This window comes from Chroicocephalus ridibundus, chromosome Z (genome assembly GCF_963924245.1).
Source record: "Chroicocephalus ridibundus chromosome Z, bChrRid1.1, whole genome shotgun sequence".
NCBI lineage: Eukaryota > Metazoa > Chordata > Aves > Charadriiformes > Laridae > Chroicocephalus > Chroicocephalus ridibundus.
Window position 1 is genome coordinate 84,045,036 of NC_086316.1, and position 15,298 is coordinate 84,060,333.

The window sequence follows — 15,298 nt, forward strand, 5'->3', positions numbered from 1 at the left end:
CCCCTTCTTTCCATTTTTAAATGTAGACAGTAACCCACTTTACAGCAGAGCCCTAAGAACTGTTGCATCAACCTGAGATTAACCGTGGTGCCGTGTGGGAAGCCCCTAAAACCACCTCGGCTGCTGAAAACCCATGTGGAGTCGTGCTCTTGAAACTTGAAAAGTTTCAAAACTTTTCAATGGGAAATGCTTCAAGATAAAGGCATCAAACAATTTAAATTTTAAAATGCCTGTGAATTTTCCTGCAAATCAGACTAATTTGCTGCGCAGTGAGCTGACAGCAGAGACAGCTCTTCACCTACAGCTGAGTATCCTAAGACAACTTTAGATTATACAGATTGGCTTTCTTTGATATCGAATATCGGCATTCTTTCCCCCCTTCTAAATTGTTTTGCAGAAAGAACAACCTTACACTTTTGCATACACTTTAAAAACATTAGTTTGTCTCAGAGGTGGTCTCGTTTCAGTGCTATGAGCATGCAGAACAATTAAAAACAAATGGTATAAAGCTAGAACACCCCACCAGCAACCACAGACAACAGTTTTCTCCATCTATACGCAACAAGGAATTTTTGCACTTTTTTTTAAAAAAAAAAGAAAGGTCTAAATTTGTCCATCTGGCTGCTTGTCACCAGGATGTGTTCTGTCCTGCGAGCTGACAGGCAGGGTGAATATTATATTGGACACCAACTGACCAGAGAGTTCTTAGGGACTGAGTAATTGCAACCCAACACAACGTGACCCACCTCCCACTTTCCAAAGATGCTGGGGGACTCGTGTAACACAGCCTGAGTGATTACTGTAATCACTCCAGGATTTAAACATGCAGACATTCAGCTTTTAATTATGGTTCATTTCTCCCCTAATTTCTAAGCAGTTATAGAATCACGGAATGATTTAGGTTAGAAGACACCTTTAAGATCATCTAGTTCCAAGCCCCTGCCACCGGCAGGGACACCTCCCACTAGACCAGCTTGCTCAAAGCCCCATTTTATCTTTTAAAGTATAGCATTCTTACAGTTTGTTTTTTCTTCCCTTTGAGTTATTAAAAACCATGCACAAAGTTCTCAAACAAACTGCACAGAGCCGCCTAATTTCTACAAGTGGCAAGGATCAAAACCAGTGTCAGACCAAGCAAGACCTTCAGATTTTGCCCATCATAAGTGAAGATCAGGTTCACAACCGTCTGATGAACCTGAAAGCGAACAAGTCCATGGGATCCGATGGGATACACCCACGGGTACTGAGGGAACTGGCGGATGAGGTTGCTAAACCGCCATCTATTATATTCCAGAAGTCATGGCAGTCTGGTGAAGTCCCCGCTGACTGGAAAAGGGGAAACATAATCCCCATTTTCAAAAAGGGGAAGAAGGAGGAACCAGGGAACTAGAGGCCAGTCAGTCTCACCTCCATGCCTGGTAAGGTTACGGAGCAGATCCTCCTGGAGGCGCTGCCGAGGCAGAAGAATAACAAAGAGGTGATTGGGTACAATCAACACGGCTTCACCAAGGGCAACTCGTGCCTGACAAACGCGGTGGCCTTCTATGAGAAGGTCACAACATCAACAGACAAGGGGAGAGCAACTGACAGTCATTTACCCGGACCTGAGCAAAGCCTTTGACACTGTCCCGCATGACACCCTGGTCTCCAAGCTGATAAAATACGGGTTTGATGGACTGACAATTCAGTGGATAAAGAACTGGCTTGACGGCCGCACCCAAAGAGTGGCTGTCAATGGGTCCACGTCCAAGTGGAGTCCCTCAGGGATCAGTACTGGGACCGGTCTTGTTTAACATCTTCGTCAGCGACATGGACAGTGGCATTGAGTGCACCCTCAGCAAGTTTGCCGACGACACCAAGCTGTGTGGGGCGGCTGACACGCTGGAGGGAAGGGATGCCATCCAGAGGGACCTGGACAGGCTGGAGAGGTGGGCCCATGCCAACCTCAGGAAGTTCAACAAGACCAAGTGCAGGGTCCTCCATCTCCATCTGGGTCGGGGCAATCCCAAGCACCGATATGGGCTGGGCAGTGACTGGCTTGAGAGCAGCCCTGCAGAAAAGGACTTGGGGGTGCTGGTGGACGAGAGGCTCCACATGAGCCCTCAGTGTGCACTAGCAGCCCAGAAAGCCAATCGTATCCTGGGCTGCACCAGGAGAAGCGTGGCCAGCAGGTCGAGGGAGGTGATTCTCCCCCTCTACTCCACTCTCCTGAGACCCCACCTGGAGTACTGCCTCCAGTTCTGGAGCCCCTGCTACAAGAGAGATATGGCCATGCTGGAGCGTGTCCAGAGAAGGGCCACGAGGATGATCAGAGGGATGGAGCACCTCTCCTATGGGGACAGACTGAGAGACTTGGGGTTGTTCAGTCTGGAGAAAAGAAGGCTCCAAGGAGACCTTCTAGTGGCCTACCAGGATCTTAAGGGGGCCTACAAGAAAGCTGGGGAGGGACTTTTCAGGATGTCGGGTAATGGTAGGACTAGAGGGAATGGACTAAAACTAGAGATGGGTCGATTCAGGCTGGACGTTAGGAAGAAGTTCTTCCCCATGAGGGTGGTGAGACACTGGACCAGGTTGCCCAGAGAGGTGGTGTGGCTGCCCCATCCCTGGAAGTTTTTCAGGCCAGGCTGGATGGGGCTCTGAGCAACCTGATCCAGTGGGAGGTGTCCCTGCCCAGGGCAGGGGGGTTGGAACTAGAGGATCTTTAAGGTCCCTCCCAATCCAAACCATTCTATGATTCTATGATCTTCAGCAAAGCTTTCAACACTCGAGTCATTCTTTCTCCTACCAAAATGAAGTTTAATGCTTAAAAAATTAACTACTTCTCACTCCCCCCTATTCACGCAACAGGAGCACAGAAATGAATGTTGCCATCCTCAACACTAGGCAACACCGTCTGCAGAATTTCAGTTCATGCAACAGAAGCAGCTAGTGAGAGGGAACCAGAGCAGGACGTCGCCCCGACACACACACACACAGTGTTCTCACATTCAACTGAAGAAATGCTACTGCTACATCCCCACAGATGGGTTCATGGAGAGAGGATAGCGGGGGGGTACAAAAATAGCAGCCCATTCCCAGGTACCCAGGGCAAAGCTTAGCAGTGGCTTGCTTTCCTTCACTTGGGCAGGAAAAAGAAGCAAGACACATGGAAAAAGCTGTCTGCATATTTTTTGTGTGCTGCGAAGTGTTATATTAACACTTAGACAGAAAATGGCAGAGCCAAGACTCATAAGGTGGCACAAAAGAAATGCTACAACCAGCTACGGTATTGACTTTGCTCTATAATCCCGGACTGGCAGGGGTCAGATGGGACCTCTGGAGATCGTCTAGTCCAACCCCCTGCCAGAGCAGGGTCACCCAGAGCAGGTGGCACAGGAACCCCTCCAGGAGGGTTTGGAATATCTCCAGAGAAGGAGACTCCACCGCCTCTCTGGGCAGACCGTGCCAGGACTCTGCCACCCTCAAAGGAAAGTTTTTCCCTCACGTTCAGATGGAATTTCCCATGTTCCAGTTTGTGCCTGTTGCCCCTTGTCCTGTCACCGGGCACCACGGAGAAGAGTCTGGCCCCATCCTCTTGCCACCCACCCTTTAGGTATTGATAAGCATTGATGGGATCCCCTCTCAGTCTGCTCTTCTCCAGGCTGAACAGCCCCAGGGCCCTCAGCCTTTCCTCAGCAGAGAGGTGCTCCAGTCCCTTGATCATCTTGGTAGCCCCCTGCTGGACTGTCTCCAGCAGTTCCCTGTCCTTCTTGAACTGGGGAGCCCAGAACTGGACCCAGTGCTCCAGCTGTGGCCTCCCCAGGGCAGAGCAGAGGGGGAGGATGACCTCCCTTGACCTGCTGGCCACGCTCTTTTTAATGAGCTTTTAATTTTTTAATCCCTGTGGAGATGACATTTGGTTAATGAATGAATATAAGAATGGAAAGCTAACACTAAAACATCCGTCCTGTCATTAATCCAGAGAGCAGCACTGGTAACATACAAACTATTTTTCATCTCTAATAACAAGCGCAAACACCGCGAGTGAAGCTGCTTCACTGCATTGATCAGAAATAAAAGTTCCAGTTCTCTTTGAAAACCTTCACCCAAGGAATACAGACTGCCTTGTTGCCAAATATATGCGTATACACATGCACAAATATAGATACATAATCTAGGAGCTCCCTATTTGGGACAAAAAAAAGTCTAAAATGGATTTAAATTGTTCCCCTTTAACATAGAATCCTAGAATCTTCATGGTTGGAAAGGACCTTTAAGATCATCGAGTCCAACCATACACCCACAAAACAAAACCCCTACAATCTCTGCCACTAGAGCATGCCCTGAAGTGCCAAATCTATACATTTCGTAAATACCTCTAGGGATGGTATTATATTACAGTATATTAGGGATTATATTATTATATTATTATATTAATAGGGATGGTAATATATTACACTCAGTTGTAACAAAGCACCTATGGGAGGATCCAGGACAAAAACAACCTTTCAGAAACGAAAAGGAAAACATCCCACGCATTTTCCACTCTGCAATTTTATCTACCCGGAGGTGAGAAAATAAAAATTACGCTTTTTCAGAACTGAAAAGAAGCCTCTGAAAAACAGTATTTTCTAGAACACATAAAAATAGGAGATTCATTAGGAACGGAGAAGTAAAATATCCCCTTGTTTTTAAGAACCACTAAGCACATTTTCAACATGAAAAAGGTTATCACTTTCTAGCAGTAACCAAGCAGCAAGATAAGCAAACCCTTCCTGCTGCCCGATGGCCCTGCTGAGCATCACCAGGAGAAACCCAGGCATCCCAGTAACACCCAGTAAGCCCTGCCATGGAGGAGACACCTCTTCGGAAGATGTTCACGTCCACATGGCAACAAACACCAGCTTCAGGCCACAGATTTTTAATATAATAATTATAGTGACCCGAGTGAGTCTGTACATGTAGTCATTTATTTCAACTGGCACTACCCAAACTAAATCACTTAGTTTCGGGAAGGTTGTACGTATCCCAACCACATTTACCAGTTCTACAATTTTCTAGAGGCACGAGCAAAAGGTATCAACTGGTGCGGGGGATCCAAACTGGTTGTGAGCACTGGGGGAAACACTAAGGATCCAAAGAAAAGTAGACTTAACCACACAGGCTTGACCAGCTCATTTAGATCCAAGCTGACGTGTGAGATGCAGGATTGCTTCCCACACGCTCCAGGAAAAAATTCCAGGCTTCACAGGGATTCCTGCTTCATCCTGTGATCTGGTGGCCAGCATTTCTCGGTCCAAGGTTGGACCACGTGATCCTTGAGGTCCCTTCCGATCTGGTATTCTATGATTTTCAGAGTCCTTTATAAAAGCAAGAAATTATTTTACTTGCTTTTTTTATGCAGACAGTAGGTCCACAGCTTTCAGCAAAACTATAATTCACAGTGATAGTGAAATTTGCTTCCTGACAGCATAGACTTCTTTAAAGAAAATGGTTTTATCTTGTTTTGTTTTAAAGGCCTCAAACCATGAGAGGTTTTACAGCGGCAGTGATTACCGCGTGACACCAGGTATCGCACATCAGCAATAGAAGTAAAGAGGAATCAAGGATAACCCCCTACTGTAGGGAAGAGGACAGCACAACCACCATGTCTACGTCACGCAATAAGGACTCTCTACTAGGAAGTGAAGGGACGAAATCAAAATCAAATTTAAGTTTGCAAGCTCAAATATCGCCCCTCCGATTCTAGAGGTCACCTCTTCCTCCTGATAGAGAAGTTCAACCCCTCAAACCTTTACTATTGTACAAATACCGTTTGGGAATTGGATGCACGCACACCCACACAAGTATACGGGAATACTGCCACAAGCCAAAATTGCCTCTTTACATTTCACAAGGAAGAGTGAAAATTCGGAGTTATCCCACATATATGCAATGATTATTGACCAAGCAAAACATAATATTGAAACAGTATTTAGACAATACAAATTCTGGTTTGTCCTGCTGAAATTGCTCCTTTATCATTTCATAACTGATCCCACATCAAGATTTTTTTTTATTCTGTTGGGATTTAATCTCTTTGCATTTGTGGTTACCGATCACAGTGCAAGGAGTTTCTTCATCAGCATGTTAGTTTTCTGTAAGAAAACATCTTTTCAGTAGAGGTGGGGAAGAATGGTAAATTCAGCAGTCTATTGCTCAAACAAATGTCATAGTTTTCATTGACTGCAGCTTTTTATTTCTGGCTTCATACCACCAGAAAGCCGGATGCTGCGGTCAGCTATTCTGGCATATATTGTAAAAACCCGTTACTTCCAAAAAGAAGAGGGGAAAAAAAAAAAAAAGGAGGGAGGTGGAAAAAAAAAAAAATCAGTGGAGTTATTTTAGAGTGGTTGAATTCAGTTGCCTTACTTTAAATCTACTTACAATCAGTCCCACAGACATCAGCAAAACCATAATTAATAAAAGGCCGTGAAAGTTGCTTCCTGACAGCAGTCATCTTTGACGAATGTGCTTTTATCTGCTTTTATTTTCAAGGCATCGCAATATTAGAGGTTTCGAAGTGGCAGTGACTACTGTTAAAATATCTCAACATGGCAAGGGAAAACATTATGCGTACAAACTGTAATTATAAACATACCCATACCATGACATTTACCCTTAGAGTGATATGAATAAGGCCCAAACCGTAGCAGACAACTACATCCTCTAAACGACAGGGAGGAAAAAGAAAATAAAAAAAAAATAGTTTTCCTGACAGTTTTTTTTGCTCTAAGTAAAGCTTTTTTCTTTGCCACTGAATGCAAAACAGAAGAATCAGCCCATTCAGTAAATTCATACTGTGGGAATGCTGACTTTAATGGACTAGTCGGGAGGAAGAACGTCAAAGAATAAAAAGCTGCATATAATTTATTGTACCAATTTAAAAAAAATGTACCATATTAAGGCATCATAAAAAAAAGCTGCTCATTTTTATGCCTTGCCATTAAAGGCTCATGCACACCATTCTTGAACCAGCGACTCGTTAAAAACTCCGGGGAAGGAACAAAGTGGAACAGTAAATATTAAGCACATGATTTTCAGCAAGTTCTGTGTTAGTTAACTCTGTTTTCAGTTTTCCATCAGGAAAGAATTGTAATGCCACCGCTAAGGAGGAGGTTGCATTCTTGGTAGCAACTCGTAGGAGAGCCAGACAAACACAAAGGTCCGCCTAAACCGAGAGCTAGGGCTCCAAAGTAATCCTCACAGCTTTTGCTCACGACAACTCAAAAAGTCATCCAGAAAAACTGTATTTTCTTTTTCCAATATCCAAAGAGTATTTCGATGGATAAGTCAGCCGCTCGAAATGTAGGACGTTACACATTTAAGAGGTTTGATACGAATTTAATTCCGCTCCCGTGAATCCATTCTGTGCAACAAATAAGGATTCGTGAAGAATAAAAAAAATGAACACGGAGGAGAGCAAATTAAATACCAGATACTTCCTAATGGCTGCAACCAGAAGCTTCTCAGCAGACACTTCTGTAGCCCAACGGGATTTTACCTGCTCAGCAGCCGTGACTTGCTTTATGAAAGAGGAGATCGCAATACACCTTTTACAGCGAAAAGCACAAGGAAAATGAAAACGGAACTGCTGGTAGCTTTTCCTTTTACTAGCACTTACGCATACAATACTTATCTCCTACCGCTTCTAAATTGTGTAAGGCCCCTACGGCTTTACCTGCCGAATACCCGAGACTTGCTCCGGCTGTTACTATGGCTCACGCCGGGGGAGTCGCGGGCGGCGAGCAGGGATTCATCCTCAGCTCCTTTCTGATTACTGACGGCTGATTCATGATCAGGGCTTGCGACTGCACAGACCGGAATTACTCCCACTTAATTAGGCTCTCTTAATACTTGCTTAACTATTAAGAAAAATCAACATTTTTGAGAGGAAGAACAAACAGCCCAGAAAAGCAGGATATTACACTCCCAGCAGCCAGCTCTGCTTTGACCACATGCTTTCACGTTCATTTTTGGATGGCACAGCGGGTTTAAGCAATCCCACCTTTTAGCCCAACAGTCTGCTGCGACCCCCCCACAAAATCAATCCCTCCTTGTGTCAGAATTGTTTTGTGGTGCCACGCTGTGAATCGCTCTAGGGAATTAACTTGCCTGAAGAACTAAACACTTCTTTTTGCTGCGTTGTTTTTCAGACAGATTGGTTCCTGATGAAACCCACAGCAGACCCAAATACACACTGGAAGGGATAGTGAAAGGGCGAGAGTATCTTGCATCAGGGTTGCCGCCAGAGACACAGCAACTTCAGAGCCAGTAGCAAATTTGGCAAACTTTATTCCGCCCCCCCTGCAAACTACCTTGTGTTCTTCACAGAAACGGATGAAAAAGTTTATCAGACTGAAAAAATAAACCCAATATAGAAGACATGGCTGAGTAAACGAGCAATGCTAAGAGCTATCCACAGACCCACACAAAGATAAATTAATGTATACAATGGGGTAGGGGCGGGGAGAGAAAGCAAAAGAGAGGACCAGGAAGATGAGGAATGGATGAATAGAGGACGAGATCAACCAAACTGAAAGGGGAAAGCAGTGCCATTACAAGATCAGATACGGTATCAGGCCTCCATCTTTCTCAGAGTAAAAAGCCAGTAACTGACCAACACTCAAGCCAAGGCCCCGGGCTTCTGATTTTAGGGATTAAAAGACTATTGTTCCTCAGAAGATCCAATTCGGATTGGCAGCCCAAAAGATCTTCCTTTGGCAGCTGTGATCAGCAGTACCTGGACAAATTCGGAACAGCTTCTGTAAAGCAAAGCACTATTCATATAGTCCTCACTAGAGAGAAAACATACACTGAAAACTGTAAAACACCCCCAAAACTTTTTATAAACAGACATTTAAAATCAAGGTACATTTCAACAAGGTGACTTGAGGGTGTTGGTGGAGGAGAAGCTCAACACACCCCAGCAATGTGCGCTGGCAGCCCAGAAACCCCCCACAGCCTGGGCTGCATCCCCAGCAGCGTGGGCAGCAGGGCGAGGGGGGGGGATTCTGCCCCTCTGCTCCCCTCGGGGGAGACCCCCCTGCAGTGCTGCCTCCAGCGCTGGGGCACCAACAGCAGAAGGACACGGAGCTGTTGGAGCGGGGCCAGAGGAGGCCCCGGAGATGCTGGGAGGGCTGGAGCCCCTCTGCTGGGAGGACAGGCTGAGAGAGCTGGGGGGGTTCAGCCTGGAGAAGAGAAGGCTCCGCGGAGACCTTGGAGCCCCTTCCAGTCCCTCAAGGGGCTCCAGGAAAGCTGGGGAGGGACTCTGGAGCAGGGAGGGGAGCCATGGGACGAGGGGGAACGGTTTTAAACTGGAAGAGGAGAGATGCAGATGAGATCTGAGGAAGAAATTTTTCACTCTGAGGGTGGTGAGCCCCTGGCCCAGGTTGCCCAGAGAAGCTGTGGCTGCCCCATCCCTGGAGGGGTTCAAGGCCAGGTTGGCCGGGGCTTGGAGCAACCTGGGCTGGTGGGAGGTGTCCCTGCCCAGGGCAGGGGGTGGCACTGGGTGGGCTTTAAGGTCCTTCCAACCCAAACCACTCTCTGATTCTATGAATCTGTCAGGCATCTCTCACTGAAAGCAACCTACCCCAGCCCCACCAGCTCCCACACGTCACTGGTTTTTGGTTGGGTTTTTAGTTGTTTGTTTGCTTTTCCTACCCTACTACCTTCTCTTTTCATGTTTTTCTCCTTCTCTCTCCCTATAGTACTGCCATATGTAGAACAGAAGTACATCCAAGGCAGCATCCAGAAAACATGACCCCCTTCTCCCTGGGGATCACATTAATCCCATCTTTGCAAAAATTCGAGGAAGTAGGAGTGATCTTTTACTCCAGAATATCACCAATAACCTCCATGAAAACAACACACAGCACTTACACGGCTCCCAATAACACTTGCTAGGAATCGCCTACTATAAACACACTAATTTTGCAGCATACAATTGGAAAAAGTAATTTGAAGAGAGAAGAAAACTTTAAATTGTGTCCTGTTTGACAGGTGAAAACTGGCTGCTTTCCTCAACAGTCCAAAACTTGCATCTTGCTCCTGTCAAAAGGATGACCTACACTGAAGCCTCATTAAAACAAAACAGAGTTAACTCGATATTTCGCAAGCTTTCAATCTCAGAAATTAACATTGACCTCCATTGTTTGGTTCCTGCAGGCAAGGTTACCACATTTTGACAATGGCCGAGGGTGCTGCGCAGCCAACATCGTCTGACATCATTTGTCAAACGGTTCTCTCAGGTAGATGCAACTTAATGGGAAATTTCTGTTTCCTTCCAATTACCAAGCTGCACAAAAAGATGCCGCTAAAAATACCTCTCTTCTAGCTGCCAGGCAAGAGCACCATCTGGTGTTCAGCTAATTAAACTTTCAACCTGCTTTTGGATCAGGTTGTTTTTTGGGGTGGTTTTTTTTTTTTGTTTGCTTGATTTTTTAATTATGTTTCTTGTTTGGGGGCTTTTTGTTTGGTTGGGTTTTTTTGTTTTGTTTTTTAAGCAAACTTATTTTGCACTGGATCTGACTCCATGAAATAGGCGCAAAAAAAGCTGCAAAGCAACCTATGAAAAACTCCTTTAGTTTGGCTGGAGGAGGGAGGAACGGTAGCATAACTGAAAGAAATTGCCCTAAAAAAAACCACCACAAAACAATGTGGTATTATACGACTTCTTAGAATATTGTCCATCTTGTTAGTCATGGGTAGGATGTAAATAAATCTTGTGTTTTCAGGGATCTTATAGAAAAAAGGAACCGCTCCCTCACCCTCTGCCAATTAGGTACCACCCTTTATGAGTTTACAACCCTTCACAGCACTGTATCGTCTTGCTACACTCTGGCTATTCTCTCCATGCAGAAGCCAAAAATCCTTCCTCCTCCTCACTCTTTACAAAAGCAACACCTAGTAAACGCCCCCTGGTTTGTTTTACATTAACCATTTTCCCTCCCGCGTGTGTGAGCTGTCACTTACCGACACTCTAGTGTGAGACACAGATTAGCTACCAGATCTGCTCCTAATGGTTAGGAAAATAAACATGCATTTTTGCCTTCCAGAAGCTACTGTGCGCAAGATACAGCACAGAGGTAGGTCATGTAACACACAAACTGCATCTCACTAGAAATTGCATTCCATCCTTCATTCAATCACTAATTTACACTCGCGGTTCGAGAGCTCAGGGTAGTCATAAATCTGCACTAGTTTTTCACCTGAAAAAAAACAAACAACCGCACCCTCGCCTACCAGTTCCGTTTTATCAACAAAAAAATAAAATAAAATTGAAAGATGGCAATGAAGTTGGTCAGAACAGCTCTCAGACACGTTTCCGATTTATTAAAGATTAAAAGCGCTCCCAATTTTAGCAGTAACACACGGTGCCCTATTTAGACCTGTTACACAAGCGGGTTGATAGAGTCCGTTATGACCCTTTAGGAAAAATTGCAAGGAAATGCTGCTAATAATAAAGGGAGCAAGACAGACATTCCCCTGACAGAAAAGTACCAGGTCACACTGTAAAATGCAAAAACAGTTTAAGTGATACTTAAAAGTAACAAGCAATAGCAGACTGTTCTTCTAAGACTGATAATCAATACACAGGGCAGTGAACTTCGCCACGGATTTGGGTTAACAGAATTCATAAGGATTTATGTTCTGTATTTCTGGAGATATGCCATGGGTCCCTACAAAAAATATTAATTCTGTTTATAGCTACACCACTTTCTAGAGTGAAATGACATGCAAAACTTGAATTTTAGATATTTAGACAATATTTTACGCAGACAACATGCCAAGTTTCCGTTTAAAAAGTAAAAGAGAGGGGGAAAAAAAGCCATACAGACTAAGAAAATCAACAGTTAACCTACAATTAAGTTATGGAAGATGTACAATTCACGGTAAGTTGAGAGGAAACATCATGCGTTGGGAGTCTTCAGCAACTCCAGAAATACGAGAGAGTTTCTCAAAGGATAAAAAAAAGCGCACCCCAAAACAACAACCAAAAAAACCAAGCAAAAGAAATAAAGAAAAGCTCCCCCAAAACACTACGGACCCTACTTCTGATCAGCTACCGGGACAATGAACAGAAATTACCGCTGTTATGAAGACAGGAACCCACAGGAATGGAAGAGGTAGTGGAAAAGAGCTTCCAAAATTAGAAACAACAGTCCATTTTACGTAGGCATTTATTCCCCTGCTACCTAAACCAGGAATAATTAACATAACCACTCATTTGCTTTCCGGCTTGTCACTTCTATAAATACATTATCAACGTTTTTGTTCGTCAACAAGCACCACCTTACCTGTTTGTTGGAGTGGTAAAGCTAAAAGACAGGAGCTGATTCCAGAACGGGTCATTCTCGGAGATGGGCTCTGCTCCTGATAATTTTTTTAAGTACTCATTTTCTGGAAGCTCACTGATGCTGCTGCTGTTTGCTCCCATCTTCTTCTTTATTTGGCAAATCTCTTTCTAAATTTTCATTTCTTCAAGAAAAAAAAAAAAAGAGAACAAGTAAATTCTTTTGTACACATCAGGAATATACGGATCTTAAATTAGCTATATCATTTAAAGTAAAGCTTTAGTTCACTACCTCGAACAATTATTGAAATGTAGAAAACAGGCACAGAGGAAGGCATTAAAAAGATTTTCTTTCAACAAGCTTAAGACGATAACATCTTCATCCAAGGGATTTAGAAGTTATTGTGCTATATACTTCAGTCATCATCTCACTTGGCTTTTCATGAATTACAGTCGGCGAAACACAGGTGTATTGGTATCAAGGCTGCCACCAGTGGGGAAAACTGCAGGGAATTCACAATTTAAAGAGGGGTGTTGACAAGCTATTCCAAAAATACGTTTTCCAATTGAATATGCACAGATAGCTAGGAAAATTACTCCTATTGTGAGCTAAATCCTGCTTGCCATTGATGATTTACACCTTGAAAGGCCCTACCTTGCACCGCTGTTATCAGTGCTGCACAGATAACCTGCATCGAGTGAGGAAAGGTACTACTGACCACACGTGAACCTCCTGATCTCTGTAAAATAATCTGCTTTTTGAAGCAACACAGCAGCAGTTTGTATAGACACACTCCAAATCCTCTTTTCAGTATTGGCTCTTGTACTTGATCTGTACAAAGAATGAGATTTCAGTTCTCCATGCTGCTTATCAGCACTTCTCACCTTTATAAACAATATAATTAAAGAAAAAAAACACCACCGCGCTATTAACTGTACGCCAGGGATGCTCCTAAGCATCTGATACCTTTCCAAGACATCAGCTTCAATAACATTCCATTTTTTTGGAGGAGAAATAACTGTGACTAATAGAAGTTTGTATTTCAGAAAAAGCGCCCACAGCAAGATAAAAACGCTGTGCAACGTATTACTGTGTCACCTAAATACTCATAAGACACAAGAACGAGATGTAAGATACTACTCAACAGCAACTCCTCCCTTGGTCTTGAAAATATAAGATCTGTTTAAGAGAATCAGTACCCGAGTGATTCTGGAGACTCATCATCACCTTTGCAGAAGCACTTACTTCCAGAAAAGACCATCTTAGTAGCAGTTAATATTAATAAAGACCAGTATAAAAACGAGGAAAAAACTTATCAAAAAGAAATTAAGAGATGCAAGGAAAAGCTGCAATATTTGCAGCCATCACGGAGGCTAGCTGAAGAACTTATATCCAAGATTTAGAGTGGATGCACAGTACCCAAATATTTCAAAAATAAAATGCCAGCACAGATGGAGAGCACAGGATACTAACAAGTAATAAAGATAGGTGAGATTCTACAAAATAGGTCAGATCCTACAAAAAATGAGGAAAATGTTTATTATTTTCTAAATTTTGTTTGTAGGGGATACTATAGGCTGGGAAAACACCATCCCACACTCCTTCCTTCCCATTCTAGTCCTCCATCCTCCACCATCACTATTAGCTGCTCTAGAAGCACCCAGGGAGCTCTAAGTTTATGAGACAGCTTGGTTTCCACCTTCTCCCTTTATATCTGACCAAAAGGGAGAGAGATACAATAACCTTTACATGTTTCATTTAGCAAAAAGCTCCGAAGACGCCGTCTACACTTTTGTCACAGGGACTGTCACCTGCAGGAAGAGAAATTTAAAAGCGGTCCAGGGGTGAAAATGGACGTTTGTGCCAGGGAATTCTGTGGAGAAGCATTAAAGGATTATTAAATGTAATTAGTTTAAGAGGATTTCCAGAACTTTGGTTGGATGTTTACTCAGAACAGAATGAATGCATCTTACTTGAATACAAATTTTGCCGCTTCGAAGAAAAGACCCCAAGACTTGGTGTAGGCAACCTTTGAAATAAAGACAATGAATACCAAAGGTAGAGAGTAAAGTAGAAGAGAAGCCAGTTTGCAGAATACTGGATCATCACTGGATCAAGAATCAAGGTTCAGCTTGTACACGGACATCTCAGCTCCGCAGCCCCCGGTTTGCACATACCCAGCTGCTGCAGAAGCCAACAACGATGCTGTTGGCCCTGGACCCCTATTTTGGCTCAAGTCCTTTCCCTGCACCTTTAAATGACTTAAAGGTCAAACATTTAAACCTTTATTTCTTGGAGTAGAGATGGTTCAAGTCCACGTCTGACTGAAGCTCTCGTCCTCTGCTCATGCTTTCCAGCTCACATAAGGGCAGCTCACTTGCTCCAAGATGAAGACAAACAAGACGTAGCTGGAGCCCTGCCTTCAAATTCCTCCACCTTAACCTATAACTCCTGAGTTCCTCGTGCCAGCGCTCTGGCCAGGCCCTAAATCCTTAGTCCACCTCCTACTAAGGCAAGTCACTTCTCTCTGCTCTCTACAAGCTACTCTCACACCTCGCTGCAGCTCCCGAAGCCCCATATTTAACCCGTTTTCCCAAAAATACGAGAGGCACGGGAACAGGTTGCAAGCTAATTCTTGAGAAGAGTCTGCACACTTCCCAGATTTCCTGCAGTATCCCAGTAGATTAAACTCCATTAAAACAAATCCTCCAAAATAAACAGTGCTTTAAAAGCAAGTTTGAGCAAAATACTTACTGTCTATTTTCAGAGTCCGTGTCAAATTCACATTGCCCAGGAACGTGCCCCGTTTCTGTGACCAAAGTCATATTCTCGAGCAACAGGGCGAGCTGCTGGCTAGAAACCCTTGTGAGCTCTCCCTGCCCTAGCACCCACCTGGCCCCTTCCAAAACGCAGAAACTGGGGGATTTTCCACCACCCCACCCCCCCCCACCCCACCCCCCCCGCAAAAGTGACAGAAAAATAAG

The 15,298-nt window shown here is 44.2% G+C and overlaps 1 protein-coding gene across 4 annotated transcripts in view; it reads right to left on the minus strand.

The window, feature by feature from the left end:
* Positions 1-15,298, minus strand: part of DYM (dymeclin) — a 241,013-nt gene that overhangs the window by 216,359 nt on the left and 9,356 nt on the right. For all 4 annotated transcript variants that reach the window (XM_063319472.1, XM_063319471.1, XM_063319469.1 and 1 more), the window contains one exon: positions 12,318-12,498. In XM_063319472.1, the coding sequence (XP_063175542.1) occupies positions 12,318-12,372 (55 nt within the window). In that variant the 5' untranslated portion in view covers positions 12,373-12,498. The remainder of the gene's footprint in view (positions 1-12,317; positions 12,499-15,298) is intronic.